General features: G+C 32.3%; 1 protein-coding gene across 3 annotated transcripts in view; it reads right to left on the bottom strand.

Moving 5' to 3' along the window:
- Window positions 1–19,490, bottom strand: part of LOC118184687 (uncharacterized) — a 117,852-nt gene extending 98,362 nt beyond the window's left edge. Inside the window, exons 1-3 of one of the 3 annotated variants that reach the window (XM_085809780.1) lie at window positions 19,354–19,490; window positions 8,311–8,373; window positions 8,056–8,169 (exon numbers count right to left, since the gene is read on the bottom strand). In XM_085809780.1, coding sequence (XP_085665906.1) covers window positions 8,056–8,169; window positions 8,311–8,373; window positions 19,354–19,396 — 220 coding nt within the window. In that variant the 5' untranslated portion in view covers window positions 19,397–19,490. The remainder of the gene's footprint in view (window positions 1–8,055; window positions 8,170–8,310; window positions 8,374–19,353) is intronic. The other 2 variants (XM_085809781.1, XM_085809782.1) reach the window with 2 other exon arrangements.
- Window positions 19,491–21,544: the final 2,054 nt, after the last annotated feature.

Raw genomic sequence — 21,544 nt, 5'->3', positions numbered from 1 at the left:
ACCTACGGCTGTCGCGTCACCAGGATTATATATTTTGAACACCTGTAAGGTATATAAAAACTCTATGAGATTTTTTTTCGTGTACTGATCTACTCCTTTTTTACTCTACATGCTATAGTCATTTTATCAGAAACTTTTGGAATCTTGGACATAATTATGGATATCTCTATCCTATAACTCAACATTCAGAGAGTGATACGTCAAAATAACCATGACAAAATAGACTAAATACATCTGTAAATGTTTTATTTCTAGTTTCAGTTCTAAAAACATTTTATTGGAATATCGACTTTTTAGATCATTCGACAAAGTTCACATACAGATTTAGTCTCTAAAAATAAATAAAAAAACTTTATATTTAAACATTTTTTATCAAAAAAGACATTTAAATCATTTAAATCTTTTTTATCAAAAAAAGACATTTAAAAACAAGACATATAAAACCAGTAAAAACAATAAAATCAGTCCTTACTGACACTCATATTTCAAGAACATTGCTATACTTAGATACATTTTTGCTCAATACATGTAAATCTTCTTTAATTATATAACAATTATAATTTAGAATACAGGCTATAAGACATCAAAATTTTGTATATCGCAATAACCAGTATGCAGAAATTAGTATTAACTACGGTACACTGCTTGATAAATTTTTATGAAATATTTTTAATAAGATTCGCCTGCCAGCTTGTAAGGATCTTAAGTTTTACTAACGTTTATTTTATTTTAAATCTTTACTATCACTTCTTATTTTCTACTTCCGGCCAGAATTATAAGCGTTAACGTATTTATGCAAAGTTTGTCTGGCGAACGCCAAGTACTTAAGTTGTGGTTTTTTGCCAAGCGAGAGAGAGGAAGCAGTTAGTCGAAGCAGACCGCTTACCTTAGAAGTTTTACTCAGTTGCTGGTTGCCTTCCAGGCCAGAGGTTTAATCCTCTTGATAACTTTAAACGTATTGTAGTGTTCACAGTTCCCTGTACTACATACGGCTTCCTGTTAATATAAGGCCAATCTTCCACGTTTATTATTTTAAAGTTAAATTAGAGTTTAGTTTTATTTTTATATTTTTACGTTTAGACCACAAGTAGTGGGTCTTTGTATTCCGAAGTACGGAAGTTATTGTAAATAGAGAAAAAAATAAAGGGTTTTGTATACCCTTCTTGTGTATCCTGTCTACTTCCCACAGTTATTGAACATAGCTTTAGTAAGCTCTCTGTTCCGAGTCAGGTCCTTGCATGTTCCCGAAGAAGGTTAGAAGGAACATTGATCCTGATAGTGGCGCCCAACGAAGAAGAATAACCATGGCCGAGTTTCAAGAAGAACCTGTGCTGCCTGCAGAAACGGCTCAAAATCCAGAAATGCCAGCTGCCGCCCTGGAAGGATTTGGTTACATCGTCCAGACCATGCGCGCTTCGATGAAACCAGAAGCAACATTTAATGGAAACTCACCGGTAACCAGTTTTTGGAAAAATTGGATGACCACTTCATGCTCTACCCCGTGCACAAATTTCAAAAAGTTACCTTAGCTACCAGCGCTTTGAGGGGCCAAGCGCTTAACTGGTTCAAGTGTATAGGCAGAAGTCTCTTGGGTCAAGCAGGAAGTCCCACCTATACTTACGAGAATTTCAAGACTGCCCTAGTAAAAGCCTTCCCTGTTGTAAGGGATCGTGCGAAATTAGAAACGGAACTTTTTAGTATATATCAGCAAAGAATCGAAAATCTCTCAAGCTTTATTTTAAGAAAAATTCACGTCTTCAAACTCTTGTATGGAAACCGTCCGGATCCTGAGATAATTCAAGTGATTTTGCCGACGTTACTGCCCCAAGTGCAAGACATTATTGAATTAAGAAATCCGACTACACTGGAAAAGTTATTTGAGCTAGCAATCCAGTTTGAAAGTAGAAGAACGGCGGACATTGAAAGAAGACGCCAATATCAACAGCGAAACCAATTTGGTGCGCCAAGACTACAGCAAACTCAAGCACACGGCTACGGAAGCAAAGCGAATCAGTGGGCAAGGAAACCCGAGCATTCAAAAACAGCCGGCGAACGTCGACAGTTCAATAGCAAACCAGGAAAAAAGTCTCAAGGCCAGTGGAAAAAGAAGGAAAGCACGGAAATGAAGAATAATTTAAACTAAAACGGATTTCTGCTGACGGGAGTGTGCGGAAATCCGAAGGCCACGAAAACCCCTCTTCCTTCAAGTTAAATACAGTAATGGTGAAAAATTTGACTCTTCCGAAGATTGAAGTGTTGGTGAATAATATCCCAGCCACCGCACTCCTGGATACAGGCGCGCAGTGTTCCTGTGTGGCAGAAGATTTTTTTAGGAAGTATTTTCGGAAATACCGCACATATAATTCGGATAATACAACAGTGTTAGCGGCGCAAGGAGAACGATGTAAGTGTATAGGTAAATTACCGCTGTATGTCCGTATCAAGGACGAACAAGTAAAGGTTAGGTTTTTTATAGTAAAGAATCTGCAAGCACATATTATATAAGCAATAGATTTTCTTTCAGAGGCACAAGCAACGCTAGATTTTAATGAAGCGTCCCTTAAGCTGACAATGAAACCAGTTCGTGGAGAAAAGGCTGAACCGCCGATGTTAAATCTTGACCACCTGCCTAATGACGAGCAAGGAAGAATCCGACAAGTGGTAAGTGAATTTGCTTCGTTATTTAGTGATATTCCAGGATTTACTCAGGTTACTAACCATAGTATCGACACCGGAGATTCAATGCCAGTTCGCCACAAAGCATACCGGTATGATAAGAATAAGGAAAAAATTATAGAATGGCATATCACGGATATGCTACGTAAAAAGATCATAAAGCCCATCTCAAGTAGTTATGCTAGCCCGGTGGTTTTATGTAAGAAAAATAATGACTATCCTTTGACACATCCAAAAAGGTGGAGATTCGCAATTGACTACCGTAAATTAAACTCCATAACTAAATATCCGGTATATCCGTTACCTATTATTGAAGAAATTCTAAGGAACATAACATCCACCAAATATATGACGACTTTAGACTTAACGACTGGTTATTTTCAAATAGGGGTTAGGCCTGAGGACGTGCCTAAGACTGCTTTTATAACCAAGTCTGGCACTTATGCATTTTTGCGTATGCCGTTTGGCCTTTCAGGGGCACCGGCTACATTTCAGCGATGTATGGACGTTGTGTTAAGACCTGTTCTTGGAAAGTCCACATTTATCTATTTAGACGATATCATTATTACTAGTGATAATCTCGACCAACATGTACAGGATTTAAGACAGGTGTTTTCTTTATTAAATGCGGCCGGTCTAAAAGTTAATGTCGAAAAGTGCAAATTTGCAGCCCCTGAATTAAAATATTTAGGTTACAAAATATCTCAGAAAGGAATAGAGACAGACGAAGCAAAAATAATCGCTGTACAAAAGTATCCGACTCCAAACACGGCAAAGAAGCTCTCTTCTTATCTAGGACTTTGTTCATATTATAGGTCCTTTAGAAAAGATTTTGCAGCTATCGCTGAGCCATAGTTAAAATTAAAAAGGAAAAAGGCAAGATTCTCGTGGACGGCCGAAGCCAATAGTGCTTTCGAAAAATTAAAACAAGCATTAACGCAAGCCCCTGTGTTGAAATTTCCTGAAAAGGATGAGAATTTAGAAATTTCAGCGGATGCTTCGGATTATGCGGTAGGAGCGGTACTTTCGCAAAATCAACAGCCCGTGGCATTTTTTAGCCGAACTTTAAATCAAACACAAAGAAACTATTCCGCGACCGAGAGAGAGGCACTTGCAGTTCTGTTAGCAGTGCAAAAGTTCCGAGTCTATTTTGGAAAGGCGCCAATAACAGTGTACTCTGATCATGCGGCGGTAACTAGATTGTACTGAGGGAAAAACTTATCCCCAAGGTTAATAAGATGGGCACTCAAGCTACAAGAATATAATCTGGTAATCAAGCATACCCCCGGAAAGGAAAATATCGTAGCAGATGCCCTATCCAGAATTAAAATAGATGAAGAAGGTAATACCGTAAAGGTGGCAATGCTCACAGCATGTACAATAAATTCCCAAGAAACTGTAATAACCGAACTGGGTAAGGATCCTGAGTTTGGAAGCATTTATGAGTATTTAAAGGATCCTGAAAATTTTAGCCACCAAGATATTGTGGCGATAAGAAATAGGGCGGCCCATTACGAACTAATAGATGGTCTATTATTTTATACAAAAACTACGAATTCCAACAACGAATTTCGACCTGTTATCCCAGCTAGTCTTAAATTAAATATCCTGCAGGAGCTCCATGACAGCCCTTTAGCTTCTCATGCTGGTATTCGAAAAACTATCCAACGCGTACGCGAGGCAGTCTATTTTCCTGAACTGCAAAAGTTAAAAAGGGCGTATGTCCAGTCCTGCCCAACATGTCAAGCAGTTAATTATATTAATTTCCGCCTGGCCGGGTTTCTAAATAATATTAAATCCGAATTTCCAAATGAAATAATTGGCATCGATTTATTGGGCCCTTTCCCAAAAAGTCAGTTAAATAAAAGTCGCTATCTCCTTGTTATGGTTGATCATTTTAGTAAGTGGACCGAAATTGCTCCCTGAAAACGAGCCTCCGCGAAATTAGTTACTGATTCTATTTTAAATAAATATATTTTAAAATACGAAGCGCCCCTAAAAGTTATATCGGATAATGGTCCTCAATTTGTAAGTATTGTATTTGAAGACATGTGCCAAAAACTGGGCATACGTCATTTAAAAATGGTCCCGTATCGGCCGCAATCAAATATAGCGGAACGGGTCAATAGAAATATAGTGAAAATTATCCGTAGTTATGTTAAAAATTTTCATAAAAGCTGGGATAACTATGTCAATGAATTTGCTTTCGCCCTTAGGACCGCAAAACATGATACAACGGGCAAGACTCCTGCTGAGTTATTTTTAGGCAGAAAGATTATAACGCCGTTAGATAAATTATTTTATGTGCAACAAAGAGCCCCAGAATTTAAAATGGGTGATATAGAAAAACTAATTAAAGAAGCAAAAAAGAATACTGAAGTAGCACAGAGAAAACAAAAGCTATATTATGACTTGAAACGACGGGGAGTAACTTATAAAGTAGGGGATGAAGTATTAAAAATTAAGCATTCACTTTCTTCAGCACCAGAAGATAAAACTGCCAAATTTTTTCCACGATTTGAAGGACCATATGTCATAGAAAAAATAACTCACGCTGTAGTAGTGTTAAAAGATAGAAATGGTGAAACCTGCTCCGCAAACATTGATCAAATCAAACCCTACTATGATCGTAATAAAATGCAAATTTTCAAAGATTTTTTGCAGGATCCGGCACGGCAGACACCGCAGGCACAAGCTCCAGAGGTGGAACAACGACAAGTACAAGGGCAAGCCAGTAAGAGGCAGGAGCAAGTGAAAAGAAAATTTCCCCGCGGAAAAATTGAGGGGAGCAAGAAAAAGAAGCCGTTCCACCGTCCAGAAAACAGAGTGCACGAACACCCCCAGAATGAAGAAGGGAGAAGGACGACGTATGTGAAGAGAATCAGGAGAAATGACGGCAACTATAACCCGGCTCTAAAACGGAAGATCTACTCATCCGACAGGATTCTCCGCAGTAAATGTAGCCGAACTGCGGAAGGGCCACCAGCGGCGGAGGAAAAGTTACAAGGAAAATTTGAACGGCCAGCAACGAGGTCCAAGCAGGAACACGACAGAAGTTTCCCTTTTCCGCCAAGACCAGTTGCCATCAAACGGCCAAGACCACAAGCAGAGGAGAAAAAGAAGGTATTCAAGGGTGACCGAACTGGTGAAAAAAGGAAGCTTCCAGAGGAAGGCACTGAAGGGCGAGCCCGTACAAGAAGGAGGATAAATCAAACTACTATCTGCAATACCTTTAAAGACTGGGCCCAGAAAAGGATGTCCGAATATCACAAAGATAAGTAAAATTTTATGTTACTTTGCAAACTTAAGTTAATCTTTCATTCTTACTGCAAGTGGCAGATTTCAAGAAGTTTTACTTCATGCGAGGTCTACCTTTATCGCCAAAAGGGCGAGAAATGAGTTGTTACCGATTTTGGGTATTATGTTTTTCAATTACTCGCGCGTAAAACTAAAGTTGATGTATAATAGCGTTGTGTAAAGACTTAAATATTGAAAAATGTTATTGTATAAATTTTATTTAAAACATTCTAGCAAGAAAGAAGTTTTAGTCTGAAAGACTTTTTGAAATGTAGTATTTCAATGTAGAAAAATTGGCACTTGCTTTGAAAAGAATAGAAGTTAACAATGTACTACTAATGTATGTTGTCAAATGCGTAAAATTAACGGCATGTTAATATGTTCTTATATACAATGTGAACTGTTATTTCAAATGTTAAGAAATATCGTGATATGGTAAAAGTGAAAGTAATGTTAAAATTTTTTTTTATTCGTGTGACTGTAAAAAGACTAAATCATGGTGAATATGTGTTAAAGGTTGAATGAATGTAGTTAGACTCTCTGACGCTACACTTCAGAGTTAGCCACTTTCAGAATAGTTCCTCAGGGTTTAGAGTTGAAGTTAGGGTGTATTACGAGGTCTTGGTATGTTGAATTTTTAACACGTTAGTGCTTTGATTGTAGGAGGAAGTGTTGAACACGTAGACAGAAACACATTCGTGTTTGGTGTTCTTTTACAACACATGTCAGAGAGCACGGGGAGAGATAATTAAAATAGTCATGAATAAAATAAGAATGTTAAGTGAAATATAATTATACATGTTACTTGCCATTTCATTGTGTAACATTGCATTAAACTAGTTTTCATTCCAGATCTCTGGAAGGAACCAGATTTGAATAAAAGCTCCTGTTTAGATGCAGTACAGATGAAAAAATTGCGTGTCCTGGGAGCTGCTATTGTAAAAACAAATTTCTTTCTTTTAAATTTCTAGTTTCTAGCGAAAAATGTTTGTAAAAGATTGGCCTCGCGTTAGATTCTAGAGCTAAAAGTTTTCAACAAGGTCGTTTTAGACCTCAGTTTCAAACTAATTAACTCTGGCGGGAAGTATGTAAGGATCTTAAGTTTTACTAACGTTTATTTTATTTTAAATCTTTACTATCACTTCTTATTTTCTACTTCCGGCCAGAATTATAAGCGTTAACGTATTTATGCAAAGTTTGTCTGGCGAACGCCAAGTACTTAAGATGTGGTTTTTTGCCAAGCGAGAGAGAGGAAGCAGTTAGTCGAAGCAGGCCGCTTACCTTAGAAGTTTTACTCAGTTGCTGGTTGCCTTCCAGGCCAGAGGTTTAATCCTCTTGATAACTTTAAACGTATTGTAGTGATCACAGTTCTCTGTACTACATACGGCTTCCTGTTAATATAAGGCCAATCTTCCACGTTTATTATTTTAAAGTTAAATTAGAGTTTAGTTTTATTTTTATATTTTTACGTTTAGACCACAAGTAGTGGGTCTTTGTATTCCGAAGTACGGAAGTTATTGTAAATAGAGAAAAAAATAAAGGGTTTTGTATACCCTTCTTGTGTATCCTGTCTACTTCCCACAGTTATTGAACATAGCTTTAGTAAGCTCTCTGTTCCGAGTCAGGTCCTTGCAGGTTCCCGAAGAAAGTAAGACGGAACATTGAACCTGATAAGCTTATGTAAATATGCGCACAATATCAAATTTTGACATACATAATTTTTATAACACATTTGCATGCAAAATGCATACTGATTTAAACATACGCTGTGGCCCTCTTTTATACTGTCTGCATATATCTATAAATTAAAAGTTTTAAAAATTATTTGCGAGACCCAGTTCCGAAGCCGTTCATTTAGGCCATTTTGACCATGCTGCATGCTACCTTGTCATGGGTTGTTTTGTCGTGGGCTATTTCGCCTTAGGCTGTTTTGTCGAAATATCCATTAGGAAAGAATTCAATAGTCAGATACAACTATGTACGAAAAATAACATATAAGAGTTAAATAGATATTTTTTTGTTTGTTTGTTAGAAGTTGTTAAAGGTGCTTTAACTAAAAGAGAGAAATCAGATATATCTTACCATCCGTATATTCTCCATACCCTATCGTATATGGTGCACAGTTTTCAGTTACTTCCTCAGTTAATGGCAAAAATGTTTCCTTCTCCTCTTCCTTCGGCAGACCTGCTGCAAGACCTTTGATTTATCAAATGTTCATAAAGAGTTATTCTAGTTAATAATAGTTTTTATAGTAAATAAAATTTCTTTTCAAAAAGCTAATTGATATTTTAATATAATTAATTCTAAGAACGTAAAAATATTTTTAAATAAACTGACCTTCTTGGTTATTTATCTTGGATGGAGCTACATCATTTTTCTGAATTTCCTTAGTAAATTCAGCTAAAAAAGTTAAATCGAAAGATCAGTGCTTATTAATTAAATTTTACACAATAAAGGTTTTTATTAATGACTGTTTTAAAAGTATATTTATCTGCGTCTGTATACTGAAAACAATAATAATTTAATTCGAGAAGTTTTATTCTGTTTGTAAGTTCAAATGTAGCCGAAGTTAATGTCGTTGAAGTATCAGGAACATAACAATGGCTTACGAAATAATTAACCACTCTAATCCTTATCATTAAAATGACTTCTTTATACAACCAAATATATTTAACTATTATTTACATAAAAATTCTTAATAACTGTAATTTTTGTTTATTAAATCATTTTTAAGCTTGACTTATTTAAAGCAAAACCAAGCATTAGAGTGTATTCGTGATTCTAAACTTCTGTGTTACCATTCATAAAGTAATCTATTTTCAAAACGTTCATCCTCTGCTTAAATATAAGACTGGAGTTCTCTGTGCCGTCTTAAATGCCTCTAGCGTTTATAAACAATTTTTTTTTTATTTTATGTTTTATACCTTTTGTATTTTATTCAGTTGCTTTTCGTATAAAGTATTCGTTTTTCTCGCATTATTATTCATTTACGGTGTTATTTATGAGATTACTGTATTTTAACAGAAACTGAACTTTCATTTCCGTTCCAAAGTTTAAAGCAGGAATTTTCGTTAAGTACCGCTTTTTTTTTTTTTTTTTTCAGTTTCGAATAATTTTATTTTGAGAAGAGATATCGTTTATTTTCCCCCCTTAAACTTTGCTTTTCAAGTAAAGAAAAAAATATTTGAATCTCTAGTTTACTTCTGATGTTTTTATTCAGAAGAATAAATTTTCTTGAACTCTTTAAACATTCTTTAAATTTGGCGTAAAATTGAGTTACACAGAATTTTTTTTTTTTTTTTTAACGAGGGTTGCGTTAAAACATTTGCAAATTCCAATGCTCTAGATACGAAACTGCTCTTGAAGTACACTGCTAAAAGATATGTATCCTTGAACTCAAACCCTTGAAAGATATGCATTTATAAATAAGCCTCTATACGTCTAAAACAGAAGATTATGTAGGAGATAACAGTGAATAAGCATGTTAGATCTCAATTGCCAGGCAATGGGATACTACAGAAAATTGGAGGGCGCATTTGAGTGCCTATATAAATAGGCCAAAGTGAGAGTGTGCCTCTGTCTTATGTTTTTCTAACGAAGTATTTTTAAACAGAATCATAGAAAATATATCATTCTTATCGGGTTCGGAAGTCCTACGAAGGCATCCCTCCCCTTAGGCAGATAACCCTCGTGTGCTTTGGCATGTCCAAATGAAACATTATCAGATTTAGCTGGTCTAAGTTCCTGAAAGCTTAATAGTTTGTCTGGAAAATTTAATGGCAATTTTATTACGGAAATAACTATAAACTGCAGCCTAAACGCAATAGATGCTTGCTTATCCAAAATAAAGGAGACGAAGCCTTTTCTTAGCAATAATATTTTTCGAATAACACATGGGAACTATTTTCAGCTGTTTAAAGTACAAAAAAAGTATGTATACCGTTGTTAAGCAAAAGTATGTCTCACGATACATTTACATATTTGCATTATTTAAAAGAATGAATAACATTTTGTTGTTGCTTTGTTGCACTAGGGTTTGATGATCATGCATTTCATCTCCGGTGTAAGACATTTCACGATTCACTATTTCTATCTGCATTAGAGTGAAATAATTTGATTTCATTATATACCTTTGAGAAATGAAACGGTATATGAAAGCTGATTTTAAAATTTTGGAAACGACTGTTTTTCGGATTTACTGATTCAGTTTCACTTTCCTCCATAGTTTCATAGATGCTAAATTTCGAACAAGCTAAGTTCGCTTAAACGAAATTAAAAAAAAAAAGAAGTCAGTCATTGAAGAATTTTCGCCTTTCCTACTGCATGCCTTCGTTCATGGTAGTACCTCCGTTTAGGAATTGAAAATATCCGGTGTCATCGAGTGCTTTGTTACTCGATTTGAGTGGTTTACACATGGTTATAGATTAATTATTCTCAATCTATCCATATAATCATAAAATATCATTAATAATGTATGGAGACCAGAAACGTTAAGGGAGCAACTGTATTCTGCCGAGTTTTTAAATGTTTTCCTGATATTCTACTAGTAAAAACGCTTAAATATGCTTATATTAATTGTATTTTATTGTATAATACTTGCATATATTCATAACATCACTGCATCTATCAGGACTCTAACGTGAACCTTTCCATATAACCAACGCTTTGGTAGTTACGCAGCATTTTTACGCTTAAGTTTTAAAAATTCTTTTTCGACGTGAATTCGCTGTAAAATCTATATTTCGATCTGGTTTTGAAACTTAAATAATTTTACCCTTTGTCTAATACCATTGAGTGTTTTTTACTTGCGTTTATAGAACCGAAAGTGATTTGGGCCCTTTTAACTCAGTTTTAGTTAAAAATTAAGACTAATACGTTTTGACCAATTCTTTAAACTTAGGCCGTTTTGTCCTCTTTCTAGTGCCATCACGTATTCAATACCTGGCAGTAGAGCGGTTGGCTCGGATTCGAACCTCGGCGAAAGACCTGGCAGCAAGTGTGTTTTGTAGGTCCTCTCCATTTGTAACGTGAATGCGAATCAATTTTTCTTAGAAAGTTCTTCACGAAGACATCCATACCCTTAGGCAGATAGTCTTCGTGTGCTTTCCCATAGTCAAATAATCTAGTCATAATCATATGTGTGCGTGTGTGATTATGGCAAAGCCTCGAGGGCTATCTGTCTAAGGGGAAGCATGCCTTCGTGGAGGACTTTCTGAGAAAACTGTTTCGTATACATGTTACACATGGAGAAAGCCACGAAAGCGCCCATGCAGCCAGCCTATTCGCGGGATTCGAACCTCGGACCGAACTACCAGTGTTCAGCGACTTTACTGCTCGGCCGCTGGTGGGCCCATAATCATATGCAAATGTGTGTGGTAAGTACATACGAGCTGGTTGCAGGGGTATTTACGTGGTTTTCCTCACGTGTAATATCAATACTAGCAAGTTTCGCTTAAAAACTCTCCCTATAGTCTCCTTAAACTTAACGATCAAGACAAATTAAACCAAAATCAAAGCTACCACTATTCATGTCTTAATTCCTTCTTCCTTTTCAAATGATTAGTGCCTGCTGCTGCTTTATATATAGAGAGAGATAGAGAACAGAGATAGAAATAGAGAGGTAATAGATACAGCGAAAGAAATAGCTAGATAGATATTATAGTTACAATAATCACTCATTCTAAGCGTGTTTTTTTTTTTTTTTTTTTTTTTTTGGGAGGGGGTATTATCTTCGTCTCTTTCATTTCGAAATTTTTAAAACCGGGATAATAGGAGAAGAAAAAATGAACTTTGATATATTAGTAAAAAGAAAGTTATCTTTTGATGGTAATTTTCTGTTTAGCGTACAGAGTCTAAGTTAATTTAACGATAGACAGATTGTATTTAAATTGTAAGTTTTCTGACATAGTTTTGACCTACATCATTTCCATCATAGCATAATTTTTAGTGAATAGTAAAATATCACTTTCCCTTTACTTGGCATTTTAAACTGCAGCTGTCATATGCAGGTAAGGAGAAAATATTTGTCCACATTTAAACTTCGATATTAATGGATTTAATAGCTTATGCTCAAAACCTTCTATCAGTTTATAGAGGACAACAATATTTAAGACAGATAAACGAATTGAAATATAACACTTAATTATGCCCAGGACCATATAGGATCTAATAGATATTACATTTATTTTTAATACAACCTACATACTTGTATAAATAACTGTTTAGTGTAAAGTATTCTAGTATCTTTGTTCATAAGCTTTAGGCATGCATCAAAAGACAAACAAAGCAAACGTAGACCTGTTTCACCATAAAATAATTCTAGTAAAATAATATTTACCAGTATTAAACACAGTAAAACAATAATTAGGTATTCATTCACGGAATTAGAGTTTCTCTTTATGCGAACAATAGCTTATACTAATCACAATTTGCGTTTAAGACATTTTACTTTTATTACAAATTAAAAGCTTAATATTCTTATCAAACGCCATTCAAATATTTATGATGTGCTGTAAACTTTGTAAACTTTTTCCCTCTTCCCGTTCTATTTGTAGGAAATGTAAATGTACTCCATTTTTTATTGAACGATGTAACGGAATTATACAAGAAATGAAACTACGCTTCATCTTAAAATGAAATCAACAAACAGGAAAATATGTATATATTACATTTTTTCTTCCATGTCAGATGAGAAACGTTCTTTATGTAGACAAGACTTACACAAGAACAAAAGCATAAGGAAATACTGATAAAAAGAGTTTTTCTACACTAGGAAATAACGAATTTCTGTCCTATGCCCTTACACACGAGATACAACACACAGTAAACTGATTGGAATTGAAACTGAATTTAACTCTGTATTATATAGTTATTTATAATTTTAATTTAAATGTAACTCAATAACTTTAATTGCAACATTTTGCCTCGTAACTTTGCATTCATTTATACTTTATTTATTTACTTGAAAGGAAGTTTAGTTAATATATAGATTTTCGGGTTCAGTACTTTGAAAAATTATGTTTCAGTTTGTTTGTACCTGGCCATCACAGAAACTTTCGAGTTTGGTATTTTGAAGAAAATGTTCTGATCTGCATGTATCAAATTTTGAATATGACTTGTTTGAGTATGCATAATCATACATATCTCTTTTTGTACACCTTGCACAAAAAAATGCGACAGTTGTATATCTTCCGTTTTACTGGACCGATTGTAGAAATTTAACTTGCATTTTCCATGTCCCGAAAGCGCACCTTAGGCTATATATTAGATTTATATATAGCATTGTTCTAACATAGATATTTTGACACAAAATCGGACTTTTTCTGAAATAACATACCATTGTTTTCCATATTTCGATTCTACGACTCAAATTATGCCTAGATATTAAATTTTGTAATTTTTGATGAGAAATTTAAAAATTTATCTTGGAGAATGTTTTTTCAGTTTGCGCCAAGAATAATTCACTTGGCGAGCTTCTTAATTTATAGCAACCTATTTTTCTTTCTTTCTTTCTTTCTTTTTTTTTTTTTTCATTGTACACGAGCAGAAAAAGGTCATCGTTCATACTTTCAAATAATTTTAGCAGAGCGTGTAAAACATATTAGGCATTATTATCGTTTATAACAAATTTGCCAAATTTCAAAACGGTCCAGTATGTAAATTCACGTATATCTTATGAAATTTTGAATAAAAAACTATAATTTTTGCAGGTATGCTTAGAAATACATCTACTTTAAGATGATGGTAAAAATTTTATAGGTTATAGTTCAAAATGTTCTTCGAAAAATTGATGAAAATTATTTTTAAAAAAATTATAAAAAAAATTGCCGAATTTTGTTCGGAATGAACCTGAATTTCGAAATGTGAAAGGAAGAATCAAATAAGTTTAATAAAAAAGATATATTAATAAATACATACCAAATTCAATTAACATGGAGGAGCTAAAATTATGAGAGCTAATTTTTTCAAAACTACTCGTGAGATTTTTACAAAACTTGGCACTTTGGCATTATTTGAGTCGTAGAATCGAAATATGTAAAAAAATTGCTAAAGTTCAATTTTGTGTCAAAATACCTATGTTAGAAGAATGCTATATATAAATCTAATATATATCCTAAGTCGCGCTTTTGAGACATGGAAAACGCCAAATTAAATTTCGACAATCGATCCAGTAGAACGAGAGATATAGACCCCCCCCCCCATTTTTTTTGTGAAAGGTGTACAAATGGCAATTTAAACTATTTCCAAGAATATACCTCTATTATAAATCTATTATAAACTATTATAAATCATATATAACTGAATTTATCTAACTAGAAAAATTAATTATTTAAATAAAATTTCAAAGGAAATTTCAAAGGGTTTTGAATTTTATGAAACTACATGTTGAAGAATTTCATGGATATGAGAAGTGGCATATATTTTAATATTTTAGAATTGATCACAATAAATCGCAAATGCTAAAAAATTTTAGCTTCTAGATTCTAATGAGAATTCATACAGTTTAATTCTAATTGTAATATTGTCGTTAGCTCTCCGATTAATGAATGAAGACAACGAGAATTCTTATTTTTTTTCTTTTAATTTCCTTTTTCATATATGACTTTTTTTCATAGCATCTGAAAGTAGAGAAAGCATGTTATCACAGTGTTCAGCGGTTTTAACCATTCTGTCAACTGGTGGGGCCGCTAACCATATAAGACTTCACAAAAGAAGGGAAAAAAAGCCCTCCAGACTTATCTTTTTAAATTTTTTTCATGTCTTGGAAACAATTTCTTCAAGATTAGGCAATTTTTAATTCAGCGCAATGTAACTAAATTGCCATAATTTACTATTTTTAAATTCTTAAGCCCATAGCGGCCATCTTGGTCTTTTTGTGGTCATTAATTTTCAATTACACATGTAAAATGAATATCAAAGAATTATGTTCTCGTTTTGGTTTGCCTTCTTTTTTCTAAAAAGTCTTAGTCTTGCTGCAGGAAATTTAATATATGCTGACTGCTTGGTAACAGAAGTCTCAGAGTAAACCAGCTGTAAATAAAGTAAAGAAACTTGAAATTTTGAGAACAAGGATTATGATTTCACGCAGAAACCGCTAATTTAAAAATTCTAACTATATTTTTAATTATACAGCAAATTAAAACTTTTAAATAGAATTATAATTTTTAAACTTACAAATAAATTTAATACAAATATTAATTTATTGCATGTTTTTTCTATCATGGACTCGAATTTGCAACTGCTGCTGAGCACTGAATAACTTAATATCACGCTTTGGAATTAGGAAAAAAAAAAAACTTTGGAAATACTTCATTTGTTTGAAGGGAATAAATTAAAATAAAAAAGAACAGAATAATATCGCCATCTATCGAACAAAATAGAAATTAAAAGACCAATAAAATTATGTCATAAGACTTTTAACATTTCGAGGAAAAGAAAGTAGCTTAGAATCAAAATCATTAATTTACGTTGACAGAATGAGATGACTATGTTAAACTTTTAATACGATCCATGTTCCTCAATGCGAAATTACCACTACCAGTGTACGTTACGCGCAAGGAGTGTTATCCTTCTGAATTTAAATCTGAAATACGGTTTTGAGGAAGGGACTAAACAAAGATTTGTATTAATAACAAGAGAAAATAACTTGGAAGAAAAACTTGAGCACATAAATTTTAACTCGAGTCTAATTAACTACGCATCTTATAATTTCATATTCATCGGCCAGGCTAAAACAAAGTTAAGTTTTGCATTTAAGGAAAGGAGAAATTAATGAAATTTCTAACAATTCTCTTAACCTTCTTTTAAATTTAACTTTCCTAAAAAAATCTAAATGCTTTCTTTGTTTTATGAATTATGTTTCCTTGAATACTGACATATCCACCCAAATCTACTAGTTTTAGTTATAATTTTAATTTTAATCCAGGTTTTCTGAAATGTTTAACACACTTATCTCATATCTTTTCAACCATTTGATATCTGTTTTGTTCAGCAGATGGCAGTACGATTATTGTTTCCTTTATTATTTATTTATTTACTTTATTTCATGTATTTCAGCGATGCAGATCAGGCTTAAGACGTAGAATATTTTTCCTTGTTCAAGCAGTTTGTCTTCCTTGATATGCGCAGAATTTTTTTTTTTTTTTTTCAATGAAATCAAGGCCGGTGACAAGTCGAATTTTGCCTGGTTTTACGCTTCATATCCATATACTTCGCTGCCATATGTCATATTTTAAAGCCAGCATCTTCATTGAGTTGAACTAATATTCAAAAAAATATTATCAAGCAAGTATTGCGAGTAGATATTTATTGTCAAGCTCTTTATTTGCTTCTGTACGTTGTGTGTGCTAGTGATCTGAAAGGCTAAAAGTAAAGAAATATTAATTATTTTATTCAAAAGCGTTTGTTATAAAATAACATAGCTTCCAACATGTTTACCAGAATTTTTTTTTTTTTTTTTTTTTTTTTTTTGGAAAGAGAAGCATGAGCACGTGAGCTTTCGCGGTGGACTCATCGGAGAATGAAAATAGCATTTCCTCCCAGTCAAAATAGAAATTCACTCCCCAGCCTTATTCTTCATCGGAATTCATAGCTATGCCTCTTTCTTGAAGGAAAATGGTACGTAGAGTAAAAGATACACATGCGGTTTGAAGGGGCAACCAGATTGTGCTTACCTATTTATAAGCGGCTTCCATCTAACACCCCACCCCCCAAAAAAAAAACGCTGAGCAAGTTTTTTGCTAAAAATGCTTTTCGATTACCATTTTACACTCATAAATTTCAAAAACATCTTTTTTGAAAATGCTTCTTTCATTTAAACAGTGAAGTTATGCTAGTATTATGTCTTAATAGTTTGAATATAATTTTAGTACACATTGGTTGCCAGACTATATATATATATATAAGATATAAGATATAAGATATAAGACTATGCCAAATTCTTTTTAACAGTATTATATGGTATTACTCAGGCAGTTTTCTTTTTTCTTTTTTTTTTTTTCCAGCTTTTTCAGAACCGCTATTTTATTAGATGTGTTATACAAAGGGGAATTTACTGTAATGCATTTCTGTGGTGTAGTGAGTTTACGAGGATTATATAACTCTCTAAAAACATCAATTTTTTTTTTCAAGCGCCTTAGGTCTTATAAAGAACTGCACTTCCTGAAATATATCGAACACGTTTCCTTTGCTCAAATCTGTACTGTAGTGTTGTCTTGTTTCTGCAAAGCAACTTTTGATGATGAATATTTTTTATGTCATCAATACCAAGTTCTAATTCCAAATAAAATCTCTTCTTATAAATATTCTAATGAAAATTCGTGTTTTAAACATTTTAATGAAACTCTAACATATAAACACTTTAATAAAATTATATTTCCTAAATGCATCGATGATAAAAGTTATGATATCTTCTCAAAGTATGGCTTGCTAACCATACATTCATCGTTTTTAAGTCCAAATTTCTTCTGCACACATTTTTATCAATTTCGAATAATGCAGTCACAGTATGTTTCTAAATTTGAGCTGCATTAATGGATAATCATATATGTAATTTATGTGAACATTATTACCAAAGATGCTTTTAAAAAGAGCTCAGCTGTATGTGTAATTGGGAATCATTGAAGAAATTCCTTGGTGTATCTTAATATTTCTCAAAACTAAACTTTGTAAAAGATTAGTTCACGGATTTTCAGTATGCATATTTATTGAAGTATGAATTTTCCGTGATTTTGAAAAGCATTTAGAATTTTATTAAGAGTTATTCAAAACAGAGTTGTTAACGTTAATTTTAAAAATAGCACTGTAATGAAGGATATATTGACACAAATATGCCTCCTGTACTTGCTATTCTAATTAGATAGTATAGAAAGACAGTTACACAGCTACGATTTATTAAAACGTGTTGAAAAATGTAAACAACCACTTCCGGGAATTAAGTAATAATGGTTTTACAACTTTCCATGGATTTCCATCGAAATATTTTACCCCATATTTTTATTTACTCGGTCTATAAATTACTTTGCTACGTTCACATTTAATTGGAATATTCAGAGAACTACATTTTCTTGGAATTCTCGGTGAATAAGTCTTTTCTTATTGTTTCCAATTATATTTTAACATGGGTTAGTTACAACTCATAATTAATGTCGACTCTATAAAGTACAGCTGAAAAACTGGGCATGTTTAATAAACGGTTTATATTCTATTCTGATTAGTTACTTTTTCCTTTTAAAATTTGACACCATTAATTTTAAATATTCTTGACAATTCAATGAGAACTGTTACTTTGGAATTAATTCTTTTTCCTTGCGACTATTTTATTCTGTATACAAGTAACTTGTAGTACTTGTAGTAATATATCGTTTAACTTCTGAGCACAAGTATTTAATTAATACTCATTCTTTTTTGCTGAGGAGAGAAAAAAATGCATTCGGGGGAAAATAAACAGAAGAATGATTCAAAATGAAATTTAAAATTTTTAAATAGCATGACAAAACAGGTATTCTTTCTTTAAATTTTAGAAAAATATGTTTTTGTTTTGTAGAAATGATGAAAAATGTGTTTTGTTCAAAAAATAATAATATCAATTAATAAAGAAATTTATAAAAAATGTATTATTATATTAATATTATAATACAATTTAATAATATAATAAAAATCTATTAAAATATTAATATAAATTAATAAGACATATGTCTTGTTAAATACATTTGTGAAAAATATGTTTTGGTTTCGTATATTTTTGTTTTATGAAATATCTATTCAAAATTCACTTAGTACATTTTCAATTATTTTCATGTTAAAACACGGTAATTCAATCGTATAGGTAATTTTGTTTTATGAAATATCTATTCAAAATTCACTTAGTACATTTTCAGTTATTTTCATGTTAAAACACGGTAATTCAATCGTATAGGTAATTTTAATTTCCATGCTTGACTAGTTTCTAGTATTCAGCTACTGTTTTAAAATATATAAATAAACAAATAAAAGTTATTAAAATGTTCTTTTAGAAATACATTTTTGAGATAAATATAATTTATGATTTTGTAGTTTGTAGTTCATATTCATTAGCTCGGGGGGGGAGGGGTATTAAACAAACAAAATCGAAAGATAATACATTTCATCACATATCCTCTCATGCCCGTGGAACTAAAAGCAGAATTAATTATTTTTTACTAATAAATAAAAATTAAAAATAATCGAACATACCGTTTAGAATTTTGCACAAATTTCGCTTGCCTTTTCATTATTATGTGTGTTTTATTTCTTCCTTAATTTTAGTTCATTAAAAACATGGCTAAGTTGTGTCTTACATACAAGGGAAACAGACGCACTGATACCACAAAAAACAAACTTAAAATAAGGAAAACATTTTACCTAATGAAACTTTCTTCCATTTAGTTTTCTTCTTACCCCCCATGCTGAGACTAACTTCTTGCTCTTCCTCCTCTTAACTCACTTTCCGCCAGCCTCTTCACCTTGCAGGGACATAATAGTCATTGTTTTGCTCTGCTGTGTTTATCGCTTATTTGGCGAGAGTTTCAAAGTTAAAAGGGCGCCAATCGTCTGTCTCTAAATTCTACTACACAACCGCTGCCTCCTGATGCATATAGAATGCATGCGTGCTGCTTTATTTAAGGAATCTTTTTAAAATATGATTTATATATATTCTGAATGATAATAGAAATGAAAAAGTTAATGATGAATATTTTATGACTTTTCTTTTCCAGAAATTAATATGATTCAGTTTTTTCCTCGTCTTTATTGCGCCATCAATTAAGTAAATACCTTATTAAATAATAAATTTAATATATTTAATTAGAGAGATTTTATTACTCATTTTCCTTTGTGTTGTAACAGAAAAATTGTTTCCTTGCTACTGCGAGATTCGGCAACCCAGAATTAGCAAATTCTTAGTAAAAAGTATTTTTCCTTTTTCAATAACGATTTTGTTATAAATGATTTAATCCAAATCCTAATTTTTATCTAAATCCAAAACTTAATCTTCATTTTTTTTATTTAAGACAACTATGATAACAATTTTGTTATAAGTGACTTGATTCAAATCCAGTTAATTAAATTTAAATGCGTGCTCATTTTAGCGAGGAACAAACTAAAAATGTCGTTCTCATAACAGCTGTTGATTTATCTTGAACACTGCATTTAATAAACAAAAACTATGCGTTTAATGAATAAAGGTAACAAGTTCTCTTCGTTGCAGTCTCCATAACATATATCGGAAGTTATTACAAGTATATGAATGTGCGCACACTTTTTTTAAGTAATTATTTAGAAAGAGAAATATATAAACAAGCTGACAACAAATGTACAAAACAAGAATCTAGATAAAAACTCTGAAAAGAAAATTAAAAATCTGTTTGCTTATTCCTTTTATTAAAAAAGTGTGGAAGAAAGGCATCTAAAATAAAAGGTGAAAAGGCAAATAAAGAAATAAATCTAAAACTAGAAAGTCAGCCAAATATTAATTTTATAACTGATAATTTAAATTTTTAAAATGTTTGAAGCCTTTTGTGTAATTTTAATAACACGCTTAATATTCTACGTAATTAATATAATATATAAATATTAAAATACATTAAAAATGTGATGGATGGGAAGAATTTGTGGAAGTGTATGAAAATTTGATTTCGGCCTTGGCTTGATAAGATTATTATGTTATTAAAAAATTAAAAGCTCACTTTTTAATCAACTTTTTATTTTCAAGTTAAATTGTATAAAAATAGCTAAGTACGTTTTTGTCTTTATTTGTATAGTGTAATTTACATAACAGCTGTTATGTTCATTATCGTTAGTATGTGTATGCTATGCATACACTTTAATGGTATCAGCACGTAAACATAAAATTTACATCTAAAAGTACCTAATGCAAAACGCTATAAATAAAGTATCTCGTTTACACGTACGGGGAAATCATTACTTAGCATATGTCTCTCTGTTTTTCTGTTAAAAAAATCGTAAGGACACTTACTTTTTCCCCCAAGATTCGAAAATAAGTCTTCAAAATCTGATGAATTTAACTTATAACCCTAATTTACAAATTTTAGATCATACAAGAAGTAAAAATCCTTAATCAAATATGATTATATATTTTATAGAAAATAAACCAGGTTATTGTAAACTTGAAATTTACAAGAAATATTACAAATTTTCACAGGGTTGAAAATAGCACATTATTTCAGAAGGTACACATAAGTACATAATTTTTTCAAATTCACATCCCATTCCAGATTCAAATGCTTAATTGCATAGAACGTTATTTTTAAAAAAAAATTAACTGTTCACTTTGATTAGATTATTTCGTTTTTGTTAAATAATCAGGCAAAATGGGTACAGTCTTGTACATGTTCTTGGTTATTTCAAACATACCAAAGGTAAAACATATGTCTTAGAGAAAAAAGGCCAGTGCTCCTATGTAATAATCGAGAAGAAGAATAGCACACAAATCGAGAACTAAACTAAAACATCTAAAACATTCCCCAAAGATGAATGAAATATCCTCTATTTTAGTGACGAAGGCTTTAAATATTTCTAATAAATAAATATACGG

This window comes from Stegodyphus dumicola, chromosome X2 (genome assembly GCF_044657685.1).
Source record: "Stegodyphus dumicola isolate Sdum_Otavi_A_Nest chromosome X2, ASM4465768v1".
Lineage (NCBI taxonomy): Eukaryota > Metazoa > Arthropoda > Arachnida > Araneae > Eresidae > Stegodyphus > Stegodyphus dumicola.
This window is presented reverse-complemented; position numbering and strand designations above follow the sequence as displayed.